General features: G+C 44.3%; 1 protein-coding gene across 1 annotated transcript in view; it reads right to left on the reverse strand.

The window, feature by feature from the left end:
• Positions 1–3387: 3387 nt before the first annotated feature.
• AUH (AU RNA binding protein/enoyl-CoA hydratase) overlaps positions 3388–25737 on the reverse strand; it is a 187223-nt gene continuing 164873 nt past the window's right edge. Inside the window, exons 7-10 of the mRNA XM_012653576.1 lie at positions 9359–9546; positions 6306–6356; positions 5139–5186; positions 3388–3997 (exon numbers count right to left, since the gene is read on the reverse strand). Of these exons, the coding sequence (XP_012509030.1) occupies positions 3920–3997; positions 5139–5186; positions 6306–6356; positions 9359–9546 (365 nt within the window). The 3' untranslated portion in view covers positions 3388–3919. The remainder of the gene's footprint in view (positions 3998–5138; positions 5187–6305; positions 6357–9358; positions 9547–25737) is intronic.

The raw sequence follows: 25737 nt of genomic DNA on the forward strand, positions 1-25737 counted from the left end.
GACCTCAGTGCCCGTTCTCTCGGGAGGCAGTGACGAGTGGGTGAAACTCTCTGTGAGGCACCTGGTAGGTATTAAGGGTTCCGCAAATGCTGGTAATTATTATTATGACAGTACACAGCCCTTATTCTCTCATCTCATTCACAGGGCATTTAAATGTCCCTTTAAATGAAAACACACCACATAATACTGTGTTTTCTGTGCCAGGAGTCGAAAAGGGGACTGATACGCTGGTTCTGCGGAGCTCACTCTCCTGCCCGCCCGGGAGCTGTCAGCTCACGGAGGGGCCGTCTCCCTCCTGGCTGCCTTTCAGCACACCGGGCGCCCCCCAGGGCTGGTCCTGAATCTCACGGGGGTGCACTTCTTGGTCTGTCCTTGGCATCCCTCATTTTCCCTGTCGGGCTCCCAGTTCTCTCATGCTGCCCTGAGAAGCGTGAAACCCACTGCAAACCAAGTTATTAGGTGCTCTCCCTCTAAGGGGTAGCTGAATTTTTGAAGGTTCCCAGAGAGAAGGACTATGAAAATCTACAGGAAGGCATTTCAAACAGTGACTTTTAGGGCCTGAGACACACAAACATATTTCCAGCAGAAAGTTTGGTACCCTTCCCTCCCCAAATTAGAGTGTGTATCCTGCTTCATCTATGCAGAAAAGTGGCTCTTATTTTATGTTACCAAAATATTAGCTACTAATAACTTTAAAATGCTATATGTATTATTTCTTTTGTGACAATGTACACCATATATAGTTCTTCTTTAATATGAGAAAATGTTTATTGGGTTTTTTTCTTGTTGTTTTTTTTTTTGAGACAGAGTCTTGCTCTGTCTCCCGGGCTAGAGTGCAGTGACATCATCATTGCTTCTGCAGCTCCTGGACTTGAGCGATCCTCTTGCCTCAGCCTCCCGAGTAGCTGGGACTGCAGGCATGCGCCACTGTGCCCAGCTAGTTTTTTCTATTTTTAGTAGAGATGGGGGTCTCTCTCTTGCTCAGGCTGGTCTTGAACTCCTGACCTTAAGCAATCCTCCCACCTTGTCCTCCCAGAGTGCTGGGATTACAAGTGTGAGCCACCACACCTGGCCCAATTGCTATTTTGATAAAGTCCAAGAAATAGTGACATACATATACATTAGTATTTAACTGTGTTGGTAGACAAATAATGGCATGATTAACTATTTTAAAATGTCTGCCTGCCAGGATCTTTGGACCCCAAACTAAGAGCAATATAGGGCATTATCACTAAAAGTGAAAGTTAAGGTCACATGAGGAAAAGGGTCGGTGGCCAGCTGCGACAAGCCCACGAAGACATTCCCACGTTGACGCCCTGTGACTTTGGCCCACACAAAGCACTCTTCTAAGGCTGCTAGAAAGGCAATGCCTGTGACAAGCTAGCTCTTTGATAGCTAGAAGAGAACAGAAAATGATGACTTGATTGATGGGAAAACCAGATCCATTATTACTGAAACCAAACCAAACCGAACTCAAAGTGATGCACTAATCACAGAAAATCTGCCTCTTGTTTCGGTCACTATTAGAACACTTCTCTCGCCTTGGAGCATCAGTGACTTAGAGACTTCTTTTCCCTTTATAGATAAGTTATAAAGTAATCAGCATTAAATTACTTCAGAATCAGGAGGCCTCATGCTCTGAGATAAAGCAAACTGTTCTTCCCTCTGTAGTTCGCTTTCATCCTCAGAATGATGACCATGCGTGACCAATGATCCTCCCTGAGAGCCGGCTGTGAGCTGATTGGATGCACCCGCTGCAACTCTATCTGGATGCACAAACACTGCTGCAGAAGTAAGAAGGGAGGTGGCCCTTCCCTAGTGGCATGGCCCCTGTCAGAGCACCGGCCTGGCCACCTGACCTGGGGAGTACGGAGACGGCTCCTCAGAAAGACTGCTCTGTTGAACAGAAAGCAAGAGAAAGGCAAACATTGATACAGAGAACTGGATACGTTTCTTGTGCTATCATATGTGAAGTTTGCAACATTTGCAATCACTGCAGGACTTTGCTTTCAGGTACACACCAGTGACTGAATCAGAACTTGGAAGGAAATTAAATAGTGTTCATTCCGCAACAGTAGACCCGACTGTGAATTCACGTTAAGAGACACAAATCATTTAGCACAGTCTCAAATTTTTTTTTTTCTGTTAACATAATTATTTTCTTCCCAGTTAAAAAGGAAGTAGCATTTGGCATGTCATGGACAGGACAAAATGGCCCTGAACCCTTGAAAGGACTAGGGAAACAAGCACCGGCACTTTGCGTGCCAATTATCAAGCAGGAAATGTCCCGCGCGGCCATTTGATCAGTGCGCAGGCGCGCGGAGCCGCCGTGAGCCCAGTGTGAACGGCAAGGAGCATTCGCTGCGCACGCGTCGGCCTGCGGTGCTTTGGCACCGGAGGCGAGGAAGAAAACCGCGCGCACCCTGTGTTAGCGAAGCCGTCAGGATGAACACCAACTGACGGCCAGTCCACACCTGCCTCTTTTAAGAATTTCAGAAGAGAGGTTGAGTTCAAATTCCCCAATTTAAAAAGTTTCAGGATTTTAAAAATTACAAGTCTATATTTTTTCAGACAGCAATGAAGTTGCTGTGATGAGGACGTAAATCCACTATAAAATAGGTGGCTGTCCAGTAAGCTGCAGTTTGCAAGGGGAGACCTTTGGGCCCCTCTGGGCCGCACCACAAGGAGGCACGCTGCGGAGCAGGAGCGTTCAGGCCACAGCGGGGCCCCCTCAGGGCTGCCCTGTCCCAGGCACTGCCGGACTCAGACCGGGGTGCAACCTCAGAAGGTAATCTGGTTTGATAAAATGAATGGGAACTAAAGTTATCTCGAGTTATTTCAGAACATCATAACGTTCCCCTTACTTTTGCACAGTGAATTCTACAGTTCCCGATTTCCCGCACACCTTTTACCTATGCGCGCCCCCCAGACCTCCACGGAGAGTTGCTTTGCCTGGCCTGGGCGGGAGGCGTGGTGTGTGTGAGAAGAGGAGGAGGGCCGTTGCGCCCACCGCCTTCCCATAGGGAAATCAGATGCCAACAGGTGGGGGAAAGAAGCAGAGAAGCTTCCACTTTACTCTCAACCCCGACCGCAGCCATTTCCACGCTCCGCCCTGGCCCGCACGTTTTCTTTCCTCCTCCGTGAAGGGGCCGGGCCTTTCCCAGGCTGGGAGGAGGTCTAGGAAGTACAACAGCACCAGGCCTCCCGCCGGCTTCACAAGCTCCTCAGTCTCTGAGTGGATTAGTTCTGCACCTGCAGTACTGCGCTGCAGGACTAGGGAGAGAGGTCTCCCAATCGAATCAGCATGAAAAGGTCGTTTCTTCCAAAATCCAACATGCAGTGATTTAGTCAATTCAAAAGGGATGGGGAAAGAGAAAAATTCCCAAGTTTTCTTTTCACTAATTTTATTTATATTAGGTAGTTTTCACTCAGAATATCCATCAATCCATTTTTCAGGCTGAGGTTTATGTGTATGTGTCTGTTCACACGTACACAGTCACTCAGAACTTCATTCGGTGCAGCTTCACATTTCTGGTGTATAGAAATAATTTTATTTCCTTAATGCAGCACAGTAGACATACAATCGATGTTATTCCTAGAGTGTGCAGTATATAAATTATTCACATTAAAAAATTAAGAACAAAAAGCCTCATATGCAGGAAATATTTAAAAATGTATACCTAATTCTGAATCAGTTTTTGACAATATACACTACTAGCTTCATAACTCTGAACGGATATGACATTTACGCATTTGCAGGAAGTGCACATGGGCTGTTCCGGATGCTTAATACACTATATGAATCATTCGCTCTTCACTTTGGTCATTGAAACTCTGTGTGCTGAGGCATATAGTGGATCTGAAAGAAATTTCCAGAAGCACATTTATTACATTGGCATTTGAAGCATTTCTGTCCTTTCTATTCTCCTTTATAGCGAGGGGGCCTTTTCTCTTTAAAAGCAAGAAGACCTTCAAGTCTGTCTTTCGTTGGAATGATCTAAGAAAAACAAAATATTACATATATTAAAAATTAAAAAGCAATTGTAAAAGTTTATCAAGTATTATCCAAGAAAACTACTTAGAAGCATTCTAAAAGTTTGAAATCTGCTAATCACTTAAACAATTCTAATTGTATAACCAAATTGACCATTTTACACCAAATGTTTTTTTCATTTCAAATATACTTTTAAAAAATTATGTCTATTTTTAAGAGCAATTTATGTTTATTAAAAATTGAGCAGACAGTAGAGTTCCCATATACTCCCTCAAACCCTGCTCCAATTTCCCCTATTATTGACATCTTGCATTTGTGTGGCACATTTGCTACAAGCAATGAACTGATACTGACACGCTATTATTAACTAAAGTCCACAGTGGCCCTTAGTGCTCACTCGCTAGTGTTCACTCTCCATGTTGTGTGTTCCTTGGGTTTTGACAAATGCATAATGTCATGCATTCACCATTACAGCACCAAACAGAATGGTTTCACTGCCCTAAATATCCCCTGTGTGCCACGTTTCCTCCCTGACCCTCACCAAACACAGTTTTGTCTTTTCCGGAGTGTCAGTGAATTGGAATCATATTGCATGTAGCCCTTTTCAGATTGAATCCGTTCACTAAGCAGTAGGCACTAAAGGTTCCTTCACGTTTTTGTGGCTTGACAGTGCATGTCTTTTTATCACTGAATAATATTCCACTGTATAGATGTACCACAGTTCATCGTGTGGCCTACTAAAGGACATCTTGGTTGCTTCCAAGTTTTGGCGATTATGAATAAAGCCTGGTGTGCCAGTTTCTGTGTGGACGTACGTTTCAACTCATTTGGGCAGATACCACGCCCACACTGACAAAAGACAGGATAAGCCTAGAGAGACAGCTACAGCACGAATGGTGCTGACGTGGTCACTCTAAGAGTTTTCTCAATTATGGAGACGAGGCCATTCGCCTGTGGGACAGAATCGATCAGAAGAGCTGATAATAGTCAAAGAGCAGAAACAACTAACACCAACCCCCCGTAAGTGTTGGAATGGGCAGGGGGGTGAGCTTGCCCAGTGACACACAATTCATTTGAACTGCACAGAAGGTGAGCGTAATTTGTAAGGGTGCACCCTCATTGAATTTGTGACTGTATTACATACCTGAGCATAACAAGCTTCTTCTATGGCTAACCCTGTTACTAAATCGACCTGAGGATAAAAGCATAATTCATTTCAGTAGAAATAACTTTTTAAAATATGGTATATTTAATATAAATTTAAATTGAATAACCCTACCAAAAGCACAGATTCCTTTGATGTAAGTAAATCACTAGTATGACCAACATGAGAGACTTAGAACCAGGCTTCCTGGGTTCAAATCCTGGCTCCTCCACCTCAGAGCTGTGTAACCTTGGGAAAGTTATTTAACCTCTTTGTGCTTCAGAGAGGCAGGTCTGAACAAAGGCCAGTTGTAATGCTCACCGAATGAGGTGCTGTCAATAGCAAACGAGTTAATCCAGGTGAAGCATTTATAAAACACACACACACACACACACACACGTAAAAAGCTTGGTACATAGTAACGGCTATATAAGGTGTTTGTTATTAGTATTGTTGCTATTGAATAAGTCAATCAAATACTTTTGCAAATTTATAAAACTACATTTATTGCTAATAAATTCAATCTCTTTTTACAGCTATAAAGCCCAGGAAGATACAGTAGCTCCTAGGTCTGCAAGAAAGAAGCACTTTTCTTGAAAACACCCATAATTTAACCAAAATGTAACAGCTGTAACTAGAAGCCCAAAGTAAACGGGTGCGTGTACCACGCCCTCCTCTGCCCGGGGCCTTCACTCTTTTGGAGTCATCTCCCCGGGGAACCTCAGGACAGCCTGAAGATTCAGCTCTGCACGTGCCTCCCTGCAGAAAGCACACTGAGACATTACAGATGGAGACAGCTGACTCGGTTTTGAGCTAGGAGTTCTCCTTGGCATGTTACATATAATATGATACTGACGGTAAGAATACACAGAATGTGCTCCCTTTTTTTTGGTTTTCTATGAACTAGGAGGCAATAAATGTGTCTATTAACTGAATGGGAAAAATAACAGATATGTCACAAGCTGCAGGGCATGGGCAGATATGGGCAACAACCCTAGGAAGAATGAATGACGTAGCTAAAGGAAGCTCAGCAGCTTTTGGTAACAACAGCATTCAAACAGCTCTATTTTTGAACATTAAAAAATAACGTAGATGTCTAAATGTGTTCATTTGAATTAAATCTCCACTATCCATTGCAAAAACAAACTTAAATACTAAGGAACTTACCTCCATCCCTTGATTAATTGCTAATTTTGCCACTCTCATTGCAACAGGTCCCTAAAATTCAAAATAAAGAAACACAGACTTTAATTACTATTTATGCAAATTCTCTTGTAAATCTCAGTAAAATTCAGAAATTCCTATTGCTGGCTTCATGGCACAGCCAACAATAGTTGTGTGACACTAGATGGAAGATTTCTTCTGTGAGCCTTGACGGTTTTTTTTTTTAATTTCAAAATATTATGGGGGTACAAATGTTTTTGGCTACGTGGACTGCTTTTGTTATGCTTGGGTCGGGGTTATAAGTGTGCCCGTCACCCAGATAGTGCTCACTGTACCCATTAGGTAGGTTTTCACCCATCCCCTCCTTCCCCCTCACCCCTGCTTGATTGCCGCTGAGTTTTACCTCCCTCTGTGCACAGGCGTGCTCATTGGCAAGGTTTTAATTAAATAGCAATTATAACAACTAGGGGGCATCAGCAAGTTATTTAGATTCAGAGATTCTGTTACGCCACACACTGCTTCCCCGAAGGCTGGCAGGCAGTGCATGTCCACTTTCAGGCTTGCTGCTTTTCAGCAACCCGCCCTAGAAGTTAACTAGGGGAAAGAAAAGGCGTAGCCCTTGGCTCACACTACACCAGTTGGGGGTAGGATAAAAGCTCAGGCTGTCACTATGTATCAAACTGGGGCTCAGATATCCTCTGTTTCAGACATTGGCGCTTCATCTTTTCTCCGTTACAATCGGAGACTAACCACAGTGACCGTGGACTCATCAGGAGGTGTCCTCTAGGCAGTGCCCCCGCGTCGCGGGTAAATGCAAAGTCTGCGTGAGTCTATCAGGATGTGTGAGGGTCGGAGGGGAGAAGTGGACATCCTCTGTGAGAAGGAAAATGTTTCTTGTGTCTTGTGGAAGCCAAACTCTTACCAAACTATCCTACAGAGAACCACAGTCCCCCAGATGCAATTTAGTTATTTGATGTTTTAAATTCCTAGTGAGTGACGAATGTGAATTCAATGGCTTATTTTGGATTCAATGGTCTTTTGAATGAAAATCAAGGTAGGCTCTAAATAACAGGCACAACGAGTGCTTCCATTCTAATAAGTGAATGGAGAAATGGGTGAATGTATGAAAAATGTCATTTTTTCCTATCCAGGGATTTCTATTATCAAAATTCGACCTATCTAAATCCTCTTCCTAAGTCATATACTTAATCTTTTTCAGACGCCACAATTTCCCAAGGCTACAGTATTTAGACAAGTATTTTAGTTACAATTCTTCCAAATGTGACCTGCACGTGTAGTACATACTAGTACCAGTTTTTTCATGAGCATCAGCCCATTTTTAAAAACAGTGTGTTCCTCTCAAGGAGAATCTTTTCCATTTTCACTGCCAAGTGACCAGGACGAGGAGCCTGCCCACTGCCCAGACCACACAGATGCCCATTCGCACCCTTGCTGCCTGGGGTGCGGGTTCCATGTGTCTGGGGCGGGCCTGGGATTCCGCACGTCTAACAAGCTCCCAGGAAACGCCCAAACAGCTGGTCCACAGACCACGCTTTGTGAAGCAAAGCTTAGAAAACCATGGGAAAAAATCAGGAAAATTTTAAATGCTATTAGAGATAATGGTCGATTTAATTAGCTTTCCCTTTAAAACATAAAACCAATGCCTCTTCTTCCTTACAAGCCTTTTTTCTCAGGGAAATGGAGTAACATATAGTACAGATATCACCCCAAAATAGTACTTTTACAGAAGCTTTCTGATTATTTGGAAGAGTAACCATTCAATAACAAAGTAACGAATGTAAAAATAAAGATTATTCCACTCAAACTCCATTTGGTAACTTGTGCATACAGTTTTACAGTCATACATTTTCTGAAGTCATTCAGTATCTCCTCACATATTTGTCTGACCTGGAGAAAAATTAATTCTAACAAGTAATATTCTCAGAGGACGAAAGGAGACTAAAGCGCGCACAGAGAGGGAGATGAGGCTGGCTGGCCACAGGACAGAACGCGGCTCCACGCCACACCCGCGGCGGAGGGGAGGATGGCACCCACTGCCCGGAGGATCACTGGAGGCAGCGTTCGTGTGGGAGGCATACGTGTTGTTTTTGGAGACAGATTTTATGACCTTTCCGAAGGGATCCACGGCCCCAAAAGAGATTATGAATCCTGTTTGAGTTAAGTGATCCTGAGATGGAAAAAACATTATTTGGACTCCAGAAATGGCTAAGGGGTTATAAAACAAACTCCATTAGGGATAAACAGATATCACTAATTATTTACGTAGCAAAAGCCTCTTCCTCTTAAGTTAAAGTCCTTTAATCTGCAATTTCAAAAGGGATATGGGAAAAATACATCCGAGACAGAGACAGAACAAAGAATCCCTTGAAACAGGGCCGTGAGTGCACAGTCACTAACGCTACCCATCAGCATGGTCACACGGGAACAAATGTGTTATGTGTTCCAGATTTTGAAAGTGTATTTGCGAGGAAGTACAAAGGAGTTAAAACAGCACCTACAGCACCACACACACACACACACACACACACACACACACACACACACGGAGTAACACACACACCTGCTGCTCTACCAGCAGGTCATCTCGAATGAACGCCCACTTTGGCACAACAGACTGTGGTCTGCTTACTTATTAGAAAAGAGTGTATTTCAACGTGTTTTGACTTGGGGGTGGCCCAGTGTGACAGCCACCCATCATTCTTCCTGTCCATGGGTATGGCTTCGGTTAGGACACTCAGTTGGTGAATGAATTAAAACAGGTTGCTGGGAAGTTGTGCCGTGTGTGACAAACGCTGTTTGAGTGACATATTGTCAAAGTGTGGATACAGCATGTCCCTCACAGTCTCTTCAAACCTGGACTGGCATCTGCAGGACCCCATGTCTGTCTGGTATCGCTATTTCTAGTTTTACAGGCCACACCTCCCTTTACTTGAAAGCAAGCCCAGGCCGTCTCAGGTATTCCAGATGACTGTTGTTTTAGTCGACATGTTTTAAGTTTTTTAAAATGAGAAAAAAGGAACTCCAGTTAGAAATACCTGAGGCAGAAACTCTCTTGCCAGGTCCAGAGCCTTTCTGTAGGCAGCATCCCCCTCCTGGTTCTGCTCCAAAACGTGGCTGATCAAGCCCACTGCTTTGGCTTCTTGGCCATCGAGGACTCGTGCGGAGAAGATGAGCTCCTTGGCCAGGGACATTCCGATGGCCCGTGGCAATCGCTGTGTCCCCCCTGAGGGGTGGAGGAGAGAGAAAAGGCAGGCGATGATTGGAAACCTTTTAGTTTTAACACTTCAGTGTTTAACTTCTTCATGTATAAAAATAAACAAGGGCCAGAAGTTTCTATGTCAAAATAAGTAGCCGGGGCAGGAGATCACTTGAGTCCAGGAGGTTGAGGCTGCAGTGAGCTGTGACCAGGCCACGGTACTCTGGCCTGGGCAACAGAGTGAGACTCTTGTTTCCAAAAAAAAAGTAGCTGCAAAACTACTTCAAAACAGAATCTCATTTCTTAATTCATTTATAAAATCAATAACACCAAAAAAGCACTTGAGAATCTTACATCATTAGGTGACTTGACACTGATTACTCCTGCAACACGGCTGGAGTATTCCTGGACCCAGCCGTGACCATGTCAGTGAGCAGCCGGCGAATGGCAGTGGACGAGCAATGCCGTCCACTAAGTCCCTTCACCAGAAATGCTGCATTCCACCAAGCCGAGCATTTTTCTTTCAGCTCAGACAAAACTTAACAAATTCTGAGAAATTCAACTCATATGCTTTTACAGAATCCTTTATGGTGAGTGAATTGTAATGTTAATTAAATAAAATTTTTGTTAATATTTATTAATAAATTTTTATTAAACTAATTTAATAAAAATAAAATCAGACGACTAGTCATGCAAATAGGCTCTGTCCTGGTAGTGTTTATTTTCTCAGTGCAATTCCTGATCACCTGCATCACTTTCTGCTCTTTTGAAGACGCTATCTCACACACAAACCTGCCCTCCTTCCCACTGGGGAAATCCACACAGTATAGAGGCAGAGCCCTGCATTTGGTTTTGACTTTGCCCCTTTCTACTTTAGGGGCTGTGGGAGTTGATCAGCTCTTCAGCTCCAAGGGGACACAGTGGTATAGTAGCATGATTTAGGGCAAACTTGGGTCAGAACAGTTATGTAGCACAAGATATCTGTTTTGTTGAAGACTGCCTAACTCACTAGATCCGTCTATCTAATTCACTCCAGTGTCTTCTAATCTCATTAAATAGAAAGGTAGTAAAAGCCTAGCCTCAATTTCTACTAATATGAATATGAAAACAGCTGCAACATTAGGATTTGTCTAAATCTTACCCTAAAACGAAGGCTGCGGGACTGCCCAGGGCACTTGTGGCCAAGAGGCAGAGGGACGACCAATTGCCAAGTGACAGAGGAGAAAGCAAACTGATGGAGCACTGTCCACACCAGCCCACAATGCAGAACTTCTTTCTGCATTAGTTACCAACACTTAAAACTGGACGGGTGCTTTTATCCAAAAACCAGTTTCCAGCTGGAAGTCAAGTGCCACTGCGTCTTTCGGACGGACTGCTAGAGCCCCTCAGCCTCCACCACTGTTACTGCGGTACTAGAGATCGACAAGTTCTTTCCTTTAAAAGGAAAGTGAAATCATTTTTTATTCACAGCTCTATGAAAAGTGGGAAAAAAATAAAGATCACAGATTTTAAGAAGGCATATTTCCCTTCAGTAATGAAGTATATTCCTACATATTTAACAAAGTGTGCCTGAGTTGGAAGAACAGAGCTTAAGATGCTATTATTAAGCAAACCATATTAAGAACCATGAATAGTATTTATTAATAGAAAATATGGGCACTATTAATAGAAAAACAAAAAAATTCAGTGAATTGTAAAAGGACTGGTATTTTCAATAGAGATTAAATATAATGAGTAATGCTTCTATAAAATGCAGTTATTATTAAGTACGTAAACTGCCCAAGCAGTTGGAGATTGCTGAGTTTATAGGAGCATATACTTGACACAGCAGAAAATGTGTCTGAAAAGAATAAAGCACTGGCAAATTTAAATTTAACTGTAAACAATGATTGTAAATAAATTTAACTGTAAACTGCTCAGTGTAGTAAAGATAGGTCTGAGAAATTATGGGACAAGCTGCATGGAAAGACAAGTTATTTGTTGTGTTTCTAGTAGCAGCTGATTAGAACCCAAACACAGATATAACCCAGATAACTATATTTACTCATAGAGCTGATGAGAATTTTGGTTATCAGAGACTGAACAACTTAAAGGGTATAGTATGCCTTATAAGCACAACATTATGAAATGGTTCTTTTTTTGTGTTCTGTGAAAAGTTCAATGTAGATTCGTCAAAATTAACAAACGTAATGCACATTGTTAATGTCATACTTTTTATTCAGCTGAAACATTCTGCAAATCCGTGAAGCCCACATTCATTGGTCGCATCATTCCATTTATAGTATCATTCTTCGGGAAGGAGCATTTTGCAAAACCTCAGCGCAGTAATGGTCAAGGAGGCAGTTACCAAATTACAGAACAGATCCGCTTTCCCGAGCCGAATGCCACGCAGCTGGACGCTCCTGCCCCATCAACTGGATGTCCACCACAAGACTGCTGGAGGACCGGGTGTGGGCCTTTGTGACACCAGGGGCCCATTCGGGGAGACGGTTTTCCACGGGCAGGGGCCCCCGCTCAGATCGCCGGGCGCTGCGTTCTCTCCGGGAGCCGCCCCTGGGCGCCGCGCGTGCGTGTGCGCGCTCTGCAGCGGGGCCGCGCTCCGTGAGGGGTCGACGCCGCGCAGACCCGACAGGCCGGCACCGGCAGTGACGAGCGCAGGGAGCGGCGCAGGGTGCAGGGGGGCTCCCCGGCTCGCCTCCTGCCGTGCGGCCCGGGGCCTGGCGCCTGAGCACCGCGCGTGGGGACCGCAGGGCTGGAGGCGCGTGCTGCAGAGAGCTTTGTGGTCCAGGCAAACGACGCGTCACAGGACCCAAGGAAACCCCTCAGCTTGGCTCACTGCATGCAGCGACGTGGCATTTCTGGGTGACATCACAAGCCACCTACTCAAGTACGTCATATAAATGAAACCGCACAGTATTTATCTTTTTGTGACTGCCTAAAATCTCACTTATAATGTCCTCCAGGTTCAGCCGTGTTGAGCATGTGTCAGAAACGCTCGCCGTTTAAGGCTGAGTGACATCCCACTGCAGGCACAGACCCCATCTTGCTTGCCACTCACCCACCCACGGACACCTGGGTTGCTTCCACCTTTGGGCCACTGTGAAGGATGCCGCTATGAATATGGACGTGCAAATGTCTCTTCAAGACCAAGCTTTCAAATTTTGGGGATATATACCCAGAAGTGCACTGCTGGATCGTATAGTAATTCCGGTGTTTTAAGAAATCACTGTGCTGCTTTCCACAGTGGCTGAACCATTTTACAGTCCCACCAACAGAGAACAAGGGCTCCTATTCCTTCACATCCTTGCCAACACTTATTTGTTTTTGTTTTTGTTTTTCCTTTTTCGATAGTAGCCGCCCTAATGGGTGTGAAGTGGTATCTTACAGTGACTAGTGATGCTGAGCCTCTTTTCCCTAATGACCAGCGACAATGAACAGTTATTCTTTGTCTTTATTGGCCATTCTTATATCCTCTTTAATGTCTACTTAAAGCCCCTGTCCATTTTTTTGTGTTGTTTTGCGTTTTGTTTGTTGAGTTGCAATTCTTAATATATTCTCGATATCAACCCCTTATCAGATACATGATTGGCAAACATTTTCTCCCACTCCATCGGCTGCTCTTTCCCTGTATCGATACTGTCTGATGCACAAAAGTTTTTAATTTTGATGAAGTCCAATGTACTTACTTTTTCTCTTGTTGCTTGTGGTTTTGGTGTCATATCCAAGAAACTGTTGCCAAATCCAATGTCATGAAGCTTTTTCCATATATTTTCTTCTAAGTTTTATAGTTTTGGCTCTTAAGGTCTTTGATCCATTTTGTGTTAATTTTTATATAAGTATAAAGTGTTCTCAATACTATTTGCTGTAAGGGACATTATTAAATATTTAATAGTTACACAACTACATCATTTCATTCACTCATTCCTACTGAAATTGTATCTTTAGAAAACTTGTTTGGTTAGAAATTATCTCGGCTTGCAGAAATCAGAGATCAATGGCCTGAACTGTATTTTTACATCTGTGGAACTGCAGGTAACTGCCCCCTACCATGCCCAGGCATACAAAATTTGTGATTTCAAATGTTGTAAAATGATACAATCTGTTCAGTTTTCCCTTTTCGATTAATAATTACGACAAGCAAAGAGCTTTACAAATGGAAGTTACAGTATAAAATGATACAAAAAAACTAAACATAATTGATACAAAATCTCATATTTTTATAAATATGTCAGGAACAGTTACTCTAAATGGCATAAGTTCTTATGCCAACATTCTTCTCCAGTTTGGATGTATGCATGTTTATGAACAGCTATTTCCTGTTATGAAAGTCAATGAAACTCAATACTCCCACTGGTCAGGAGAGTCGAGGGCCAGCGCAGCACTGCACCCAACCCCAAGGACAAGATGTGCCACTGGAGCCGTGGTGTGGACAAAAAGGCACCAGACTGCGAGCTCCCGATGCAAAGAGGAGTGCTAGAGAAAATTTATTTCAATTCAATTCACTTTTTCTTAATTCTGAATATCAAACTCCAATATTAACTTAGAGTTAGGTAAAATGAAGATAGTGTTTCATATTTCCGTCAGTTGATTTTTTGATGCCAGGCTTGCTTCCCTACATCACATAACCTGCTTAGGTATTTGAGTTCAGGATGCCTAATGTGCCATTTCTAGATACAGTCTTGGTGACTGATGAAATTCAACAGTGGAATTAAAAATAGGATTGTCCTCAATAGAATTAAAATTGTTCTAGGCTGACAGCAGCCCTAATGCATTCAAGATCACAGAGAGACTCTATTCAAACTCGCACCACTGCCCACCCAACAGCTTCCAACACGGAGCCCTGACTCCTGCTCAGGCCTGCTCTGAGGCTCCCAGGGCTGTGGCCACACGCTCGGGGATTACAACAAGAGCAAGTAACACACTCCCAGGACATTCCTGCAGGCACTCATGGCACTACAGAACACAAGGAGAAAGGTGAACCGGAGCCGGGAACTTCCAGGAGAGCTCACAGGCTTCTGCCAAAAATCAAGGACCTCATGGTGACCACGGTTAATAATAATGTACTATATATTTCAAAATTGCTAAAAGAATAGATTTTTGATGTTCTCACTACAAAAAAAAATTAAGTTGGTAAGGTAATATGTTAATTAACTTGACTATTTCTACAATGTATGTATATAGAGCAAAATATCACATGGTACCCCCAAGATATATAATTATTATTTGTCAGTTAAAAATAAATTCAGGTCAGATGTGGTGGCTCACGCCTATAATCTTAGCACTCTAGAAGGCTGAGGAAGGAGGACCATTTGAGCCCAGGGGTTCAAGGCTACGGTGAGCTATGATCACACCACTGCATTCCAGCCTGGGTGACAGAACAAGACCCCGTCTCTGAAAAAAATAAAAATAAAAAACAAAGCAAAACGACAAGTACTTCAAACCTCGCCAGGGGGTAGTGAATGTAGAGCAACTATTTCTGAGTCACTTCATCACCTACTAAAGGCATTTTGTGCTATTACGTGAACCTGCATGAGGGTGTGTCTAGATTAGCAAGCAAAGTTGCACGGCTCTGTTACGAGGCAAGGAAGATCTTGGCCACTGACCTTTTCCTTCCTAATGCGCGAATGCTTAGAAAACACCAGGTGACTTCTCAGGCTTTTTTGCCTTGGCTCTGGCAACTTGGGGATTCTGATTCAGTGGGTCCAAGTGGAACCTAAAGCTCTGCATCGGGATCTGCTAACCCACTGCTCTAAAACAGGAGATGGCTGATGATTCTTCCTCAATAAAGCAACAGAATTTACAGTCCCAAATGAGTAACTGCAATCAACACCTCAAATGCTGTATACCGGGTATTCAGGACCACTTTGGAATTCCTCCTTTGGAACTAATTTCAAAGATGACAACACAGTTGCTCATTCAATCAACAGTATGTACTGAAGCATCGCTACAAAGGGCCCTGCTCTAGGTACGTAGATACGGCTGTGAACAAAACAAAACAAAGCTTCTGCCCCGTGGAGCGAAACACTGTCATAGGGAAGCCCCACAGCAAGCAAACAAGCACCTACTGTCAGACAGTGGAGAGGAGAGAGACTGGGCAAAGGGTGGGCTCCGTTCAGACAGGATGGCCAGGGACAGATTCCGAACAGGGGACACTGGAGCAGATGCCAGGAGGAAACGAGGAGCCCGCGTGTCCCCAGGAGGAGCGCACGGTGACAGGTCTGTGGGGCTGAGTCTGACTCACCTGAGGAGCAAGAGGAGGCCAGTACGGCTGGAGCGCAGAACAACGCCCGAGCCTGTGGGTCCCACGGGCCCAGACGGACCTGGGGTTTACTCTAGGGGGGACAGTAAGCCACTGGGCTTCAAGAGCATCTTCTGAGAAACACTGCTGTGAGACTGTCATTCTCCAGCGAAAGTGTGGGTTTGTCAACCTAAGTAACAAACAGAGAGAAGCTCTCTGAAAGAAAAAGATATTCACTAGGGAGTACGGCATTGCGATGGGAATACGCAAGCCATAGTAAATTATGTGCATATGCAGACAGGTAAAGGAAGACGAACGGTTTTAGAGGAAAAATGAGGAAGATTACGTAATTGTTCTGAAATAATTATCCTTGGCCACAAAGATCAGTAACAAGGGTGACGCCAGCCTGAAGGTGGACAGGCAGTTGCTGGGCAGATGTCCTTGCAGAGGTACTTTTGTGCAAGGTTGTGGTTTTTGCACAGTTTTTTTGATAGTTATGAGGCACACAAGCATGAGAACCCTCTCCTCATGGCCTTCCCTGGCTCTGTTTGTCAGGGACTTTTCAAGTTTTGTTGTTTTTTTTAACACTAATGACTCCATTTTGAGTCTGACAACTTTCATGGACTTGAGGAAGCGATGTGGTCATTGGGAGCCACGAGGATGAAGGGGGCAGGCGGACGTGCATGCTAGTTGTGGTAGGGCTCCAACAAGCTTGGAGAGAAACTTCAAAAACAAGTTCCCAAGATGCTTTGATTGTTTGTCATGTTTGGGCTGCTCAACATCCACTGCCCCCATTAAAATCCTGGTCTTGCTTTTGGAGACCACCCCACCCCCTGCCTACCCTTCCTCCACTGTCTATAGCTCTGACAGCAGAGGATCCCCGCAACTGAAGCCACGGAGCAGACCCTCTCCTCTCTGCCCGGCACAGCGGGGCGGGCATCTAAATCAGGCCTGGCTTGTTGGGTGCTATTTCCCAGGTCGGAGCGCCCGAAGGGGCGCCTTGTAGCATGGAGACTTGCTGAGGTCACAGGCAACGTGGGGCAGCATTGTGCAAACCCACCACGGGAGACTGTCTAGAGCAAGGGCTTCTGGGCTCCAGTTTGTGCTCTAAGCCTCATTCTCTATCAATCTATGGACTCCAGTAGCCTTACAATAAATCTTCTTTCCATTTAGAGTATCCAGAGTCAATCTGCTTGCTCTCCTAAAACATGAATGACACAATAACATAACTAGTAGTTTTCGCTCTCTCTCAAAAATAGTCAGATAAAGCTGAGTGGGAGATTATCTGTTTTACTTTCTGCAAATAAAATTCATTTGTTCGATTATTAATTTATTGGTCGAGTGGCCTAATATGTGATGACACCGTCCTAGGCGCTGCACACACCGTGTGAAGAAGACGGACCATTCCTGGCCTCACAAAGCTACCGTGCCACGGGGGGAGAGGAAGACAAGGCAGTAAGCACGCACACGGCCCAGAGAGAAGAGAGATCGTGAGGGGTGTCACGAAGAGAAGTTTCGGTGGGGAAAAACGTTCTGAGGCAGTGCACTAGGTCAGTCCCCAACATTTCTGGCACCAGGGATCGGTTTCATGGAAGGCAACGACCCACAAACTGGGGGCGGGAGCGGGCAGTGACGCGGACGGCGGGGAGACGGGGAGACGGGGCCGGGGCCGCTGCAAACGCAGGTGAAGTTTTGCTGCCCAGCAGCTGTCACCTCCTGCCGCCCGAGTTTCCTGGCAGCCAGTTCCACAGACAGAGGGCGGGGCTGTGCGAGGAGCTCTGCGGCCCCGTCCCTGACAGGCCACCGACCAGTCCCGGTCCACGACGCAGGGCTTGGGGGCCGCAGCACCCCATGACTCATTTCGATGGGTGGTCCCGGAAGGCTTTGGATAAAGGCGAGGCCAACGATAAGCAGGCAGCCACGTGGAGACCAGGAAGGACACGGCACGGGGAGCCTTGTGAGAAGGCGCAGAGGCGGCGCCCTGTCCGAGGCAGGAGGCCACTGCGGCCGATGGGAAAGGATGAGAGCGAGGGGTGCGACACGGGCTGGACGGGCAGGGTCAAAGCTACATTTTACTCTACACAAGTGGTGCAAGAGACGCTGGAGGGTTTCGAGCAGTTACTGACATAACGTGACTTGCGTTTTAAGAAGTCCCTTTGTAAGCGTGGGAGAAACAGACTGCGGGGCAGGATCCCAGCAGGGTGCACAGGAGGGTACGGTTGTCGTCCAAGTGCATACGACGGGGCTTCGACGGCAACGGGCCAGCGCAGAGAGGGAGATGCGGAGGAACTTGGGACAAGTGTTATCTGAAGCTGCTAGCGAAATGAGCGTGGAGGGCAAGGTAATCACTCCAACAGCTAGACTTTCTGGCTTCGTGTGGGAGTGTCCCGCATCAACACCGAGAAGACGGGAAGAGGAGGGGGCTCTGGCCCCGCAACCGTGCGGAGTCTCCACACACAGCGGAGCAGGCGCGCGTGAGACTGGACCCGGGGGCCACGCTTGCCAGTGATCGGCGTCGCAGGGAGGGCATTCCAAGCCAGGGCCTGAATAGGGTCGCTTAGGAAGGCTGTTCAGACAGAAGACTCGGCAAGGCCTCGAGAAGCGCTCACTGCAGCAGGAAGCGCAGAGGATGCTGTTGCTCAGCTAAAGCAGCCCCTGCCACGAGGTACCCTTCCCGCCGCCCCCGCCCACCCTCTCTGCAAGGAAGTTACATCTGCACGGTTCTTCCAGCAGAGAGTTTCTTCACCGAAATAAAGACAGCCAGGAATCGGCAGGTCTTCTTCGAGGATCTTGTCATGTCTACATGTGACACTTGGACATGCCGCAGCCACCTTGTAACCAGGATGGAAGCCAGCAAGGGCAAAGTCTCCAAACTCGAGAAGGCAAAGCAGAAAGACGTCATCACGCTGCTCAATTTACCAATCCCAAAGATGCCTTACTCTGTGACTTCTTGGGATATTACAGGATATTTTCTTATTAAGTCAGCTAAAATAGTATTTCCTGTTATTTGTGCCTGAAAACGTTTGGAAGTATAGGTGGATTAAGGAAAGAGACCCGAACACACATTTTGGGAAGTGGGAAAGCAAACATGTTAGGGAATTGTGACAGTATTGCTGGGCAAAAGTGATCACACATTGGAGCTCTGTGGTCAGGAGGAGATGAGTTAGCATGGTTACCTGTTTGTTTCAAGCAATTTCTAGCTATTTGGGGTCAGGCACAGAGTAGGCAGATAAGCTGAAACTTAGCCAGACAAGTACAAGAAGAGAGGAGAGAGCTGGTAATAGCAATAGTTGACATTTATTGAGCAGATACTATGTGATAATACTGTGTAAACCTAAGTGCTTTGCACGTATTAACTCATTCAATCCTTATAATTGCCCCACCCCCCAGGTTGCTGGGAAGGTAGTTAAGGTCATTAGTGAGGAAGTGATCATCGCAGAGGTCCGTGAAATCTAAGCTGGGTGAGGAGGGAAGAAAGGACAGGAGGGAGATGACTGAGAGTGAAAGCGTCCCGGACCGGGTGCCTCAGTGAGGTCTGTGGAGAGCTGGAGTTGGGACACTGAGCGAGACGCAGGAAAGCGAGATTCAGGATGGCGCAGTGTGCCTGTCCAGGCCACGCGGGCCCCGGGCTGAAGCGGAAGGAGGAAGGGATTCCCGCAGTGCACTCAGATTGCTGAAATCCACTTCTGTGCACAGAATGAAAATGCTTATTGGCTTCTCGAATAAGTTGTCTGTGTTTTAAAAGCCATTGAATAGCAACGTATTTGAAGACCGGGAATCTATCATTCTAAACGGGAAAAATAATAATTTATTCTTAGCCCACCCAAAAGCTCCAACGAATTTCCCCCCAAATCAATAAACTGCTGGAAAAAACGTTGTTAAACTGCTATGTAACACTCTACCACAATTTCTGCAAAAGATTTAACATTTTGACCGCCAATTACCTAATCATTGAACATGTAACGAATTTAGCAGGGGATATGTGTGTGCAGAAAACAAATCCATCAGGTATGAATTATGTTTCCTTCTGTATGGCACTAAATAATGCGATGAAAATAAACAATAAGCTATGTTAAAGTTAATGATGACAGTCAATAATGCTTAGTGAAATTACCAGATAATTTTTAAACTGTTTACTTATCAAATGAAAAGTCTGGTGGTGCTAGCCGCAGGAGGAAGGCAGGCATGGTCACTGTTGCTCCCTGACTACGGGATAAAGCGGCCACATGCTGGGCAGGAGTGAGCAGAGCTGTAAATATCCAAGCTCTGTCCATGCACACGCTGAATTCTCTTTTTGGGCTCAAGATTCTGGAAGGGGATGGCTTTGAACCATCGTCTGAAGCCACAGATAAAACAAGAGGATGAAACACCCAAAATGGATATCTTTATTTCCTTTGCTTGTGATCTACAAATAACATAAAAATGAGTAATGTAATTGTAGTTCGTAAGTGGTTCTTTTCTTTTATTTACTAGTTTTCAAAATCCCAGCTGGATCCCTAGTATCCTCCAAAGGTGAACTTACCTTGGAAAATCATCAACTTACAGATTTTAGCCTATTTGATCCATGACAACCCACTGCAGTTATTATCTTTATTATGCTCAAACCACCCATCTTTGGCCAGTGGAAACATGCTTAGATTGGCTCTGAAGTCCTTTTGACACAACGAAAATAATCTTTGATAACTTCCTGTTATCTGGTATCACAAAATGTTCCAAGCTCATCTTGTACATTTCCTCCCCACATCTTGGTTCCTGTTAGTGGAACTACATTTTTAAACGTAACACTTCTGCTCATAATCGTGATCAAGTTTACTTGCAATAACCATGATTTCATATGCATTTTCTGAATACTTTTAAAAGATTTTGCACTGCATTTCAAGGATTCTCTTTTCCAACGAGCGAAGAGCATGGAGGGTGAGCATTATTAACAAGTGAGGAGCAAGGGGGCAAGTCTCTGGCAGTCAGTACTTTACTATGTGATGCTGCCAGACTGTCAACCTTTTCCCTGTCTACTTTATACTAATTTTACTCCTTTGATTTAACCACTTCCTTGAAACTTTAGAAGTCAACAACAAATCTGGGGGCCAGTTTTCCTAGGGCTGCACGAAGTTCACAAATGGCCACTCTATAAGCCAGACACAAGGCTTCCTGAATGTTTCTTCTTTGCTATCCTCAGACTACATCTTCTATCCTCCAGGTTATCTCGTGGTCCAAAAAGGCTGCTGAAACCTTGCAATCATGTCTGCAAACCAAGCAGCGGGAAGGAGGAAAAGGAGAATGGCAAAAGGGTGCCCCATTTTCAGAGCCACTGACTAAGTACTGGCCAACAACTTCTGCTTGCATCTCACTGGCTAGGAGTTGGTCACGTGTAGTTGGAGCTGGCTACGGAATGAGTTTCCTTGCTGAATGTTTTGCCATAGCATAGAGAATAAAATCGGGACTCTATTACTAAGGGAAAAAGAAAACGGGTAGGCAATTAGCAGTCACTACTACAAGCGGCAAAACTATTTTAATCATGTAACATGATGTCTTCATGTTTACATATTATTTGGATAGAATGAAAATATACTTGAATGTCATACTCCTGTCCATAATTTTTTTCATCATTTTATATAATATTCTGAGAAGACATCAAGAATTTTTTCACCTAGATAATAATCTCTTGATACTACTTAAACTTATAGTGAAGTAGCAACCTGTACTAGCAAAGGCTTTGGAATAGTAAGCTTTTGCCAGAGAAGGCAAGAAATACAATTTTTAAAACGTGGTGATCTCCCCCACCAACTGTATTCCCTGCTGCCTCTTGGGAGTTACAGGACCCTACAATGTCAGGGGAAGATGCTGGCAGCAATCTGAGACCACCAGCTCTTTTGCTCCCAGACCAAATTCCTAAACTCAAAGTGTAAAATAATACCAAATACAGATGCTATTTCCCTCATTTATATTTATATATATTAAATAACTTAAACACTGACATTTCACAATTACAATGTAATATGTAAATCAATGAACGTAACCTATGATTTTAGATTATAAGGCACATTCCAGGAACATTTAAAGGTGGGAAATGCCATGCTTTGTGTTTTAGCCTTTGTCTTTTCCCTTTTTTTATGACTTCATGGAGAAAGAAGCCACGCTAATAAAGGTGGTCACGTAAAACAAAGACTGGAAGTTGGAAGTCATGTAGATACCACATTATGGGCATTTGCTGGTATGATTAGAAGTGATCTCTGCCTTCTAGAATTTTACCACTTTTGAATTACATATAAATCCTCTCTCAAAAATAGAAAGCCCCACTTAAGGTTGTTTTTTCCTTGAACTGTGGGAAGAAACATTGCAGTAAAATGTTAGCTTTGGATCCGAATGTCCACTGTGGCGGATTCCTGTGGAACTGTGTCACGGGGCTTAGGCAAGAGCTTGCTCCACAGATCAGGGCTCGATGCTCACAACACCGACTCCCCTCACTTTCACAACGCAAGCGTCAGGGTCAGAGAAGAGTGGGCTGTGTGAACAAACACGGCATGCTTACTGCTCTGGTAACAGACCATGTCACAATCGGACAAAAACCATAAAAATATTTATTCTTCAATTTGTGACCAATGGTTAAAGTGTTGTAACACTTCCTATTCCCTGAGGCTTTAGCACGTTATAAAGCAATGAAAATACACATACACTGAAAGAAGCAAGGCAGGGGAACATGTGAGGACAAAAACGTAATTGGTTCAACTTCAGTAGAACCTACCTAAAATATATTAGTTGGAGCTGTATGTGGCTTATGGTAAAGGGGCATTTAGCAGAAACTCTAACACTTTTAAGGACTAGGGCAAGGGAAGAAACGGGTGGACATCAAAAAGAAAAGTTTCTCCAGAGCAAATTACAAATTAAAACCTTTGTTATACAGCTTTCATTAATATTTATTATAGAAAACTTTAAAATCTATTATCTCATACACTGCTAGAGAAATAGGCACACCTAAGTTGTATTCATTAAAAACAAAATTATACTTATTTTTAAACGTTTATATGCACTTTTTACAACAAATATTTGCTGAAGCATTTTTTTTTTTTTTGGTCTTTGGAAAAATGTAGAGTTATATACCAAATGGACACAAAATCTTGCATTTAAAACCTGTTTTAAAGACTGTCAGGATGCATTTTAAAGACTGTCTGTGCATTCTGGGTCACCAGCACCCACCAACAGCACTGCACACTCCTCTGCCACCGGGTGCTGTCCTGGGGGCTGTGAACTCAGGTACTCGCCCTGGCAGTTCCAAAGGTCTTTGACGGCTTCTCCTGCCCAACCCTCCTCCCACCCAGCAGAGCCGAGAGGTGGGTAAACGATGTCAGCTGGACCAATCAACACGCTCTGCTGCAGCCTGGCTCCTGAATGGCACAATGGAAGGAATGGCTGGGCTCATAAATTCAAGGCAAGGCCTTCAGGTAAGGTGGTATACGGGCTGCTGCCAGAGAGAACACTCTGTGATGGTGGAAATGGTCTACGTCTGCACTGTCTAATATGGAAGTCATCAGCCACAGGCAGCTACCAAGCACTTGAAATGAGACTAGTGTGGCTCAAGTTTTTAGTTTATTTTAATCAATTTACATTTAAACAGCCACATGTAGTTAGTGGCCACGGTACTAGATGGCCCGGGTCTAGAGTCTCTTGCCACCAAGAGTCTCTGGCGGCCCCTTCAGCCTCCCGTGAGCTCCCTTTTGGCTGCAACGATGGTTTCTGTTCAAAACCAAAGAAACTCTGACGTGACCTCCAGTTCATTTCAACACGCCCAATGTCCTAGTCACCGACGCAGCGGAGGTGAGAAGGTCTGCACGGCATCCCCACAGTTCACCTGCCAGGGCAACAGGATGCCACATAGCACAAACTGGGGACAGAGTCAGTCGATGCTGTGATGGCGGTGTGTTCCACAGTCTAGGCAACCTGTGTCATGCAAAAATGACCTAGGGGAGGGAAGACACCCAGAAACCAAATGATTATAATATAGCCGCCCCATGGTATGCAGGAAAAGTGTTACCAGCAAACCTGATCTAAGGTGAGATTTTTCTAATAGACTTCTGAACATAAACCTATCCTAGGTTTGCTTGAAGTTAAACATGGCAATTGCCTAGAGAAATAAACTAATAGGAAAAAGTGATCCAATGGACCCTTCTGTAGCTGCAAACATGTATCAGACACATTACTACTGCTACAAGAACAGAAATCTCCTACCCATAGTAAAAATATAGTGCAATAATATGTCTGTTTATATATGTGTTGCATTTTTCCATTCTAATCCCTAGTTATTGCTATAGACATGTTAATGTATATTATAAACTATATATAATTGATTTAAAGTCATATTATTATCCCTAAGTATATTACCAGGATTATGACTAGGCTGGATATGTTCTCTGTTTTGAGATTAGTTTTGTGGTGTGTATAAAATATGTATGTATAACTTACTTGTGGTATCAAATGAATACAAACATATAAACCAGCCTTAAAGAAAAATCTTGATTGAATTATTTTTAATATAGGGAGGTTTGCTACAAATGCAATGTTTCACGTTTCCCTCATTAGATAAATCATCTAACTAGTGAAATGAGTTGTAAAACTTAACACTTTGATATCTACAGATTCCACCCCTCAGAGTTGTGTTTATAATTTTATTCTTTAAAGAAAAAATCTCTCTCAAATATCGAAAACAAACCAATTATGCAAAAATATTTCCTAATCCATCTGGATGGTGAGAATATAGTAAAGTGTAAACCATGTAGTCTGTGCTTTATGAAGCAACAGTTTCATCGTCTACTGTAACGATTAAATCATAGCTGTATTAGTTAGTGTTGTGCGTTGCAAATTACTCTAAAACTTAGTGGTTTAAAACAACAAACATTTACCTTTCATAGGTTCTGTGGGCCAGGAATCCAGGCAGTGCTAGAGACCCTCTAGCTCAGGGCCTCTCGGAGGCTGGGGCCCCTGCCCCGGACCCCCCACGGCTAGCAGGCCTGCGCGGTCCTGCCCGCGAGACACCGCAGGGCCGCCTCCCGACACGCACTGCCAGGGCGAGAGAGTCGAGGGAAATGAGGCACAGGACAGAAGCCATGGTCTTTTTAACAATGTACCTGAAAGGTGACATCCCATCACTCTGAGTCACAGCCGCCCCCCTCCACGGAGGGGACTGCATGGTGTCACACTAGAAGGCCCTGTCAGAGGCCGCCTACCACAAGGACAAAGGCTGATGAAATGACACACATGGTAAGGGGCATCTCTTCTTCTACTGGTCTATCTTTTACCAAAAAGCAGCTTTTTTCTAGAGGACATTCAGAGAGTATTTCCCGAAAGTTTAAAATCATCTCCCATTCTTTCAAAATCGAGGAGGAGGAACAGAACATGTTAACCACTTATCTTTAGAAGATAACACAGGAGGGAAAGTGGGAAAGAAAAATATGAAAGATGCTCCTTTTGGAAAGCTCGACGCGCCGCCCCTGCCAGCTACCATCAGATGTGAAATGAAGCGTGGCGGCCACACAGCCACGGTCTCCTTGCCTTTCTAAACTGTGCTGGCTGCACTGTAACGACAGGAAGAGTGCGCACTCTCAATGTGTTTCGTAACACTTGGACCTCCGTGTTTTCATTAATGAGGGTTCTAATAAAGGGCTTTAGATATAAGTGGAAAACTCTCACTATCCAGACGTCTTTTCTCTGGTATAAACACAAACATCTGGGCAGGCACTTCTCACAGTTTACCAGGTGTTACCCTACAGACAGACAGTAAAATATTAGTGGTAGAAACAAGGTGTAAAAGTATTTGATGTTACCTAAAAACGACCAAACAACGGAATGGACATGAAGACACGAATACTTCAGAGTTTCCTTACCAAAAGTAGCTCACATGCTGAGAATCTGAAGATTCTGCCACAGCAACACCATTAGTAATAGATAAATTACCACCATTTATTGAGAACTCATTATGCACTATGTAA

Source organism: Propithecus coquereli, unplaced genomic scaffold (assembly GCF_000956105.1).
Source record: "Propithecus coquereli isolate 6110/MARCELLA unplaced genomic scaffold, Pcoq_1.0 Scaffold423, whole genome shotgun sequence".
NCBI lineage: Eukaryota > Metazoa > Chordata > Mammalia > Primates > Indriidae > Propithecus > Propithecus coquereli.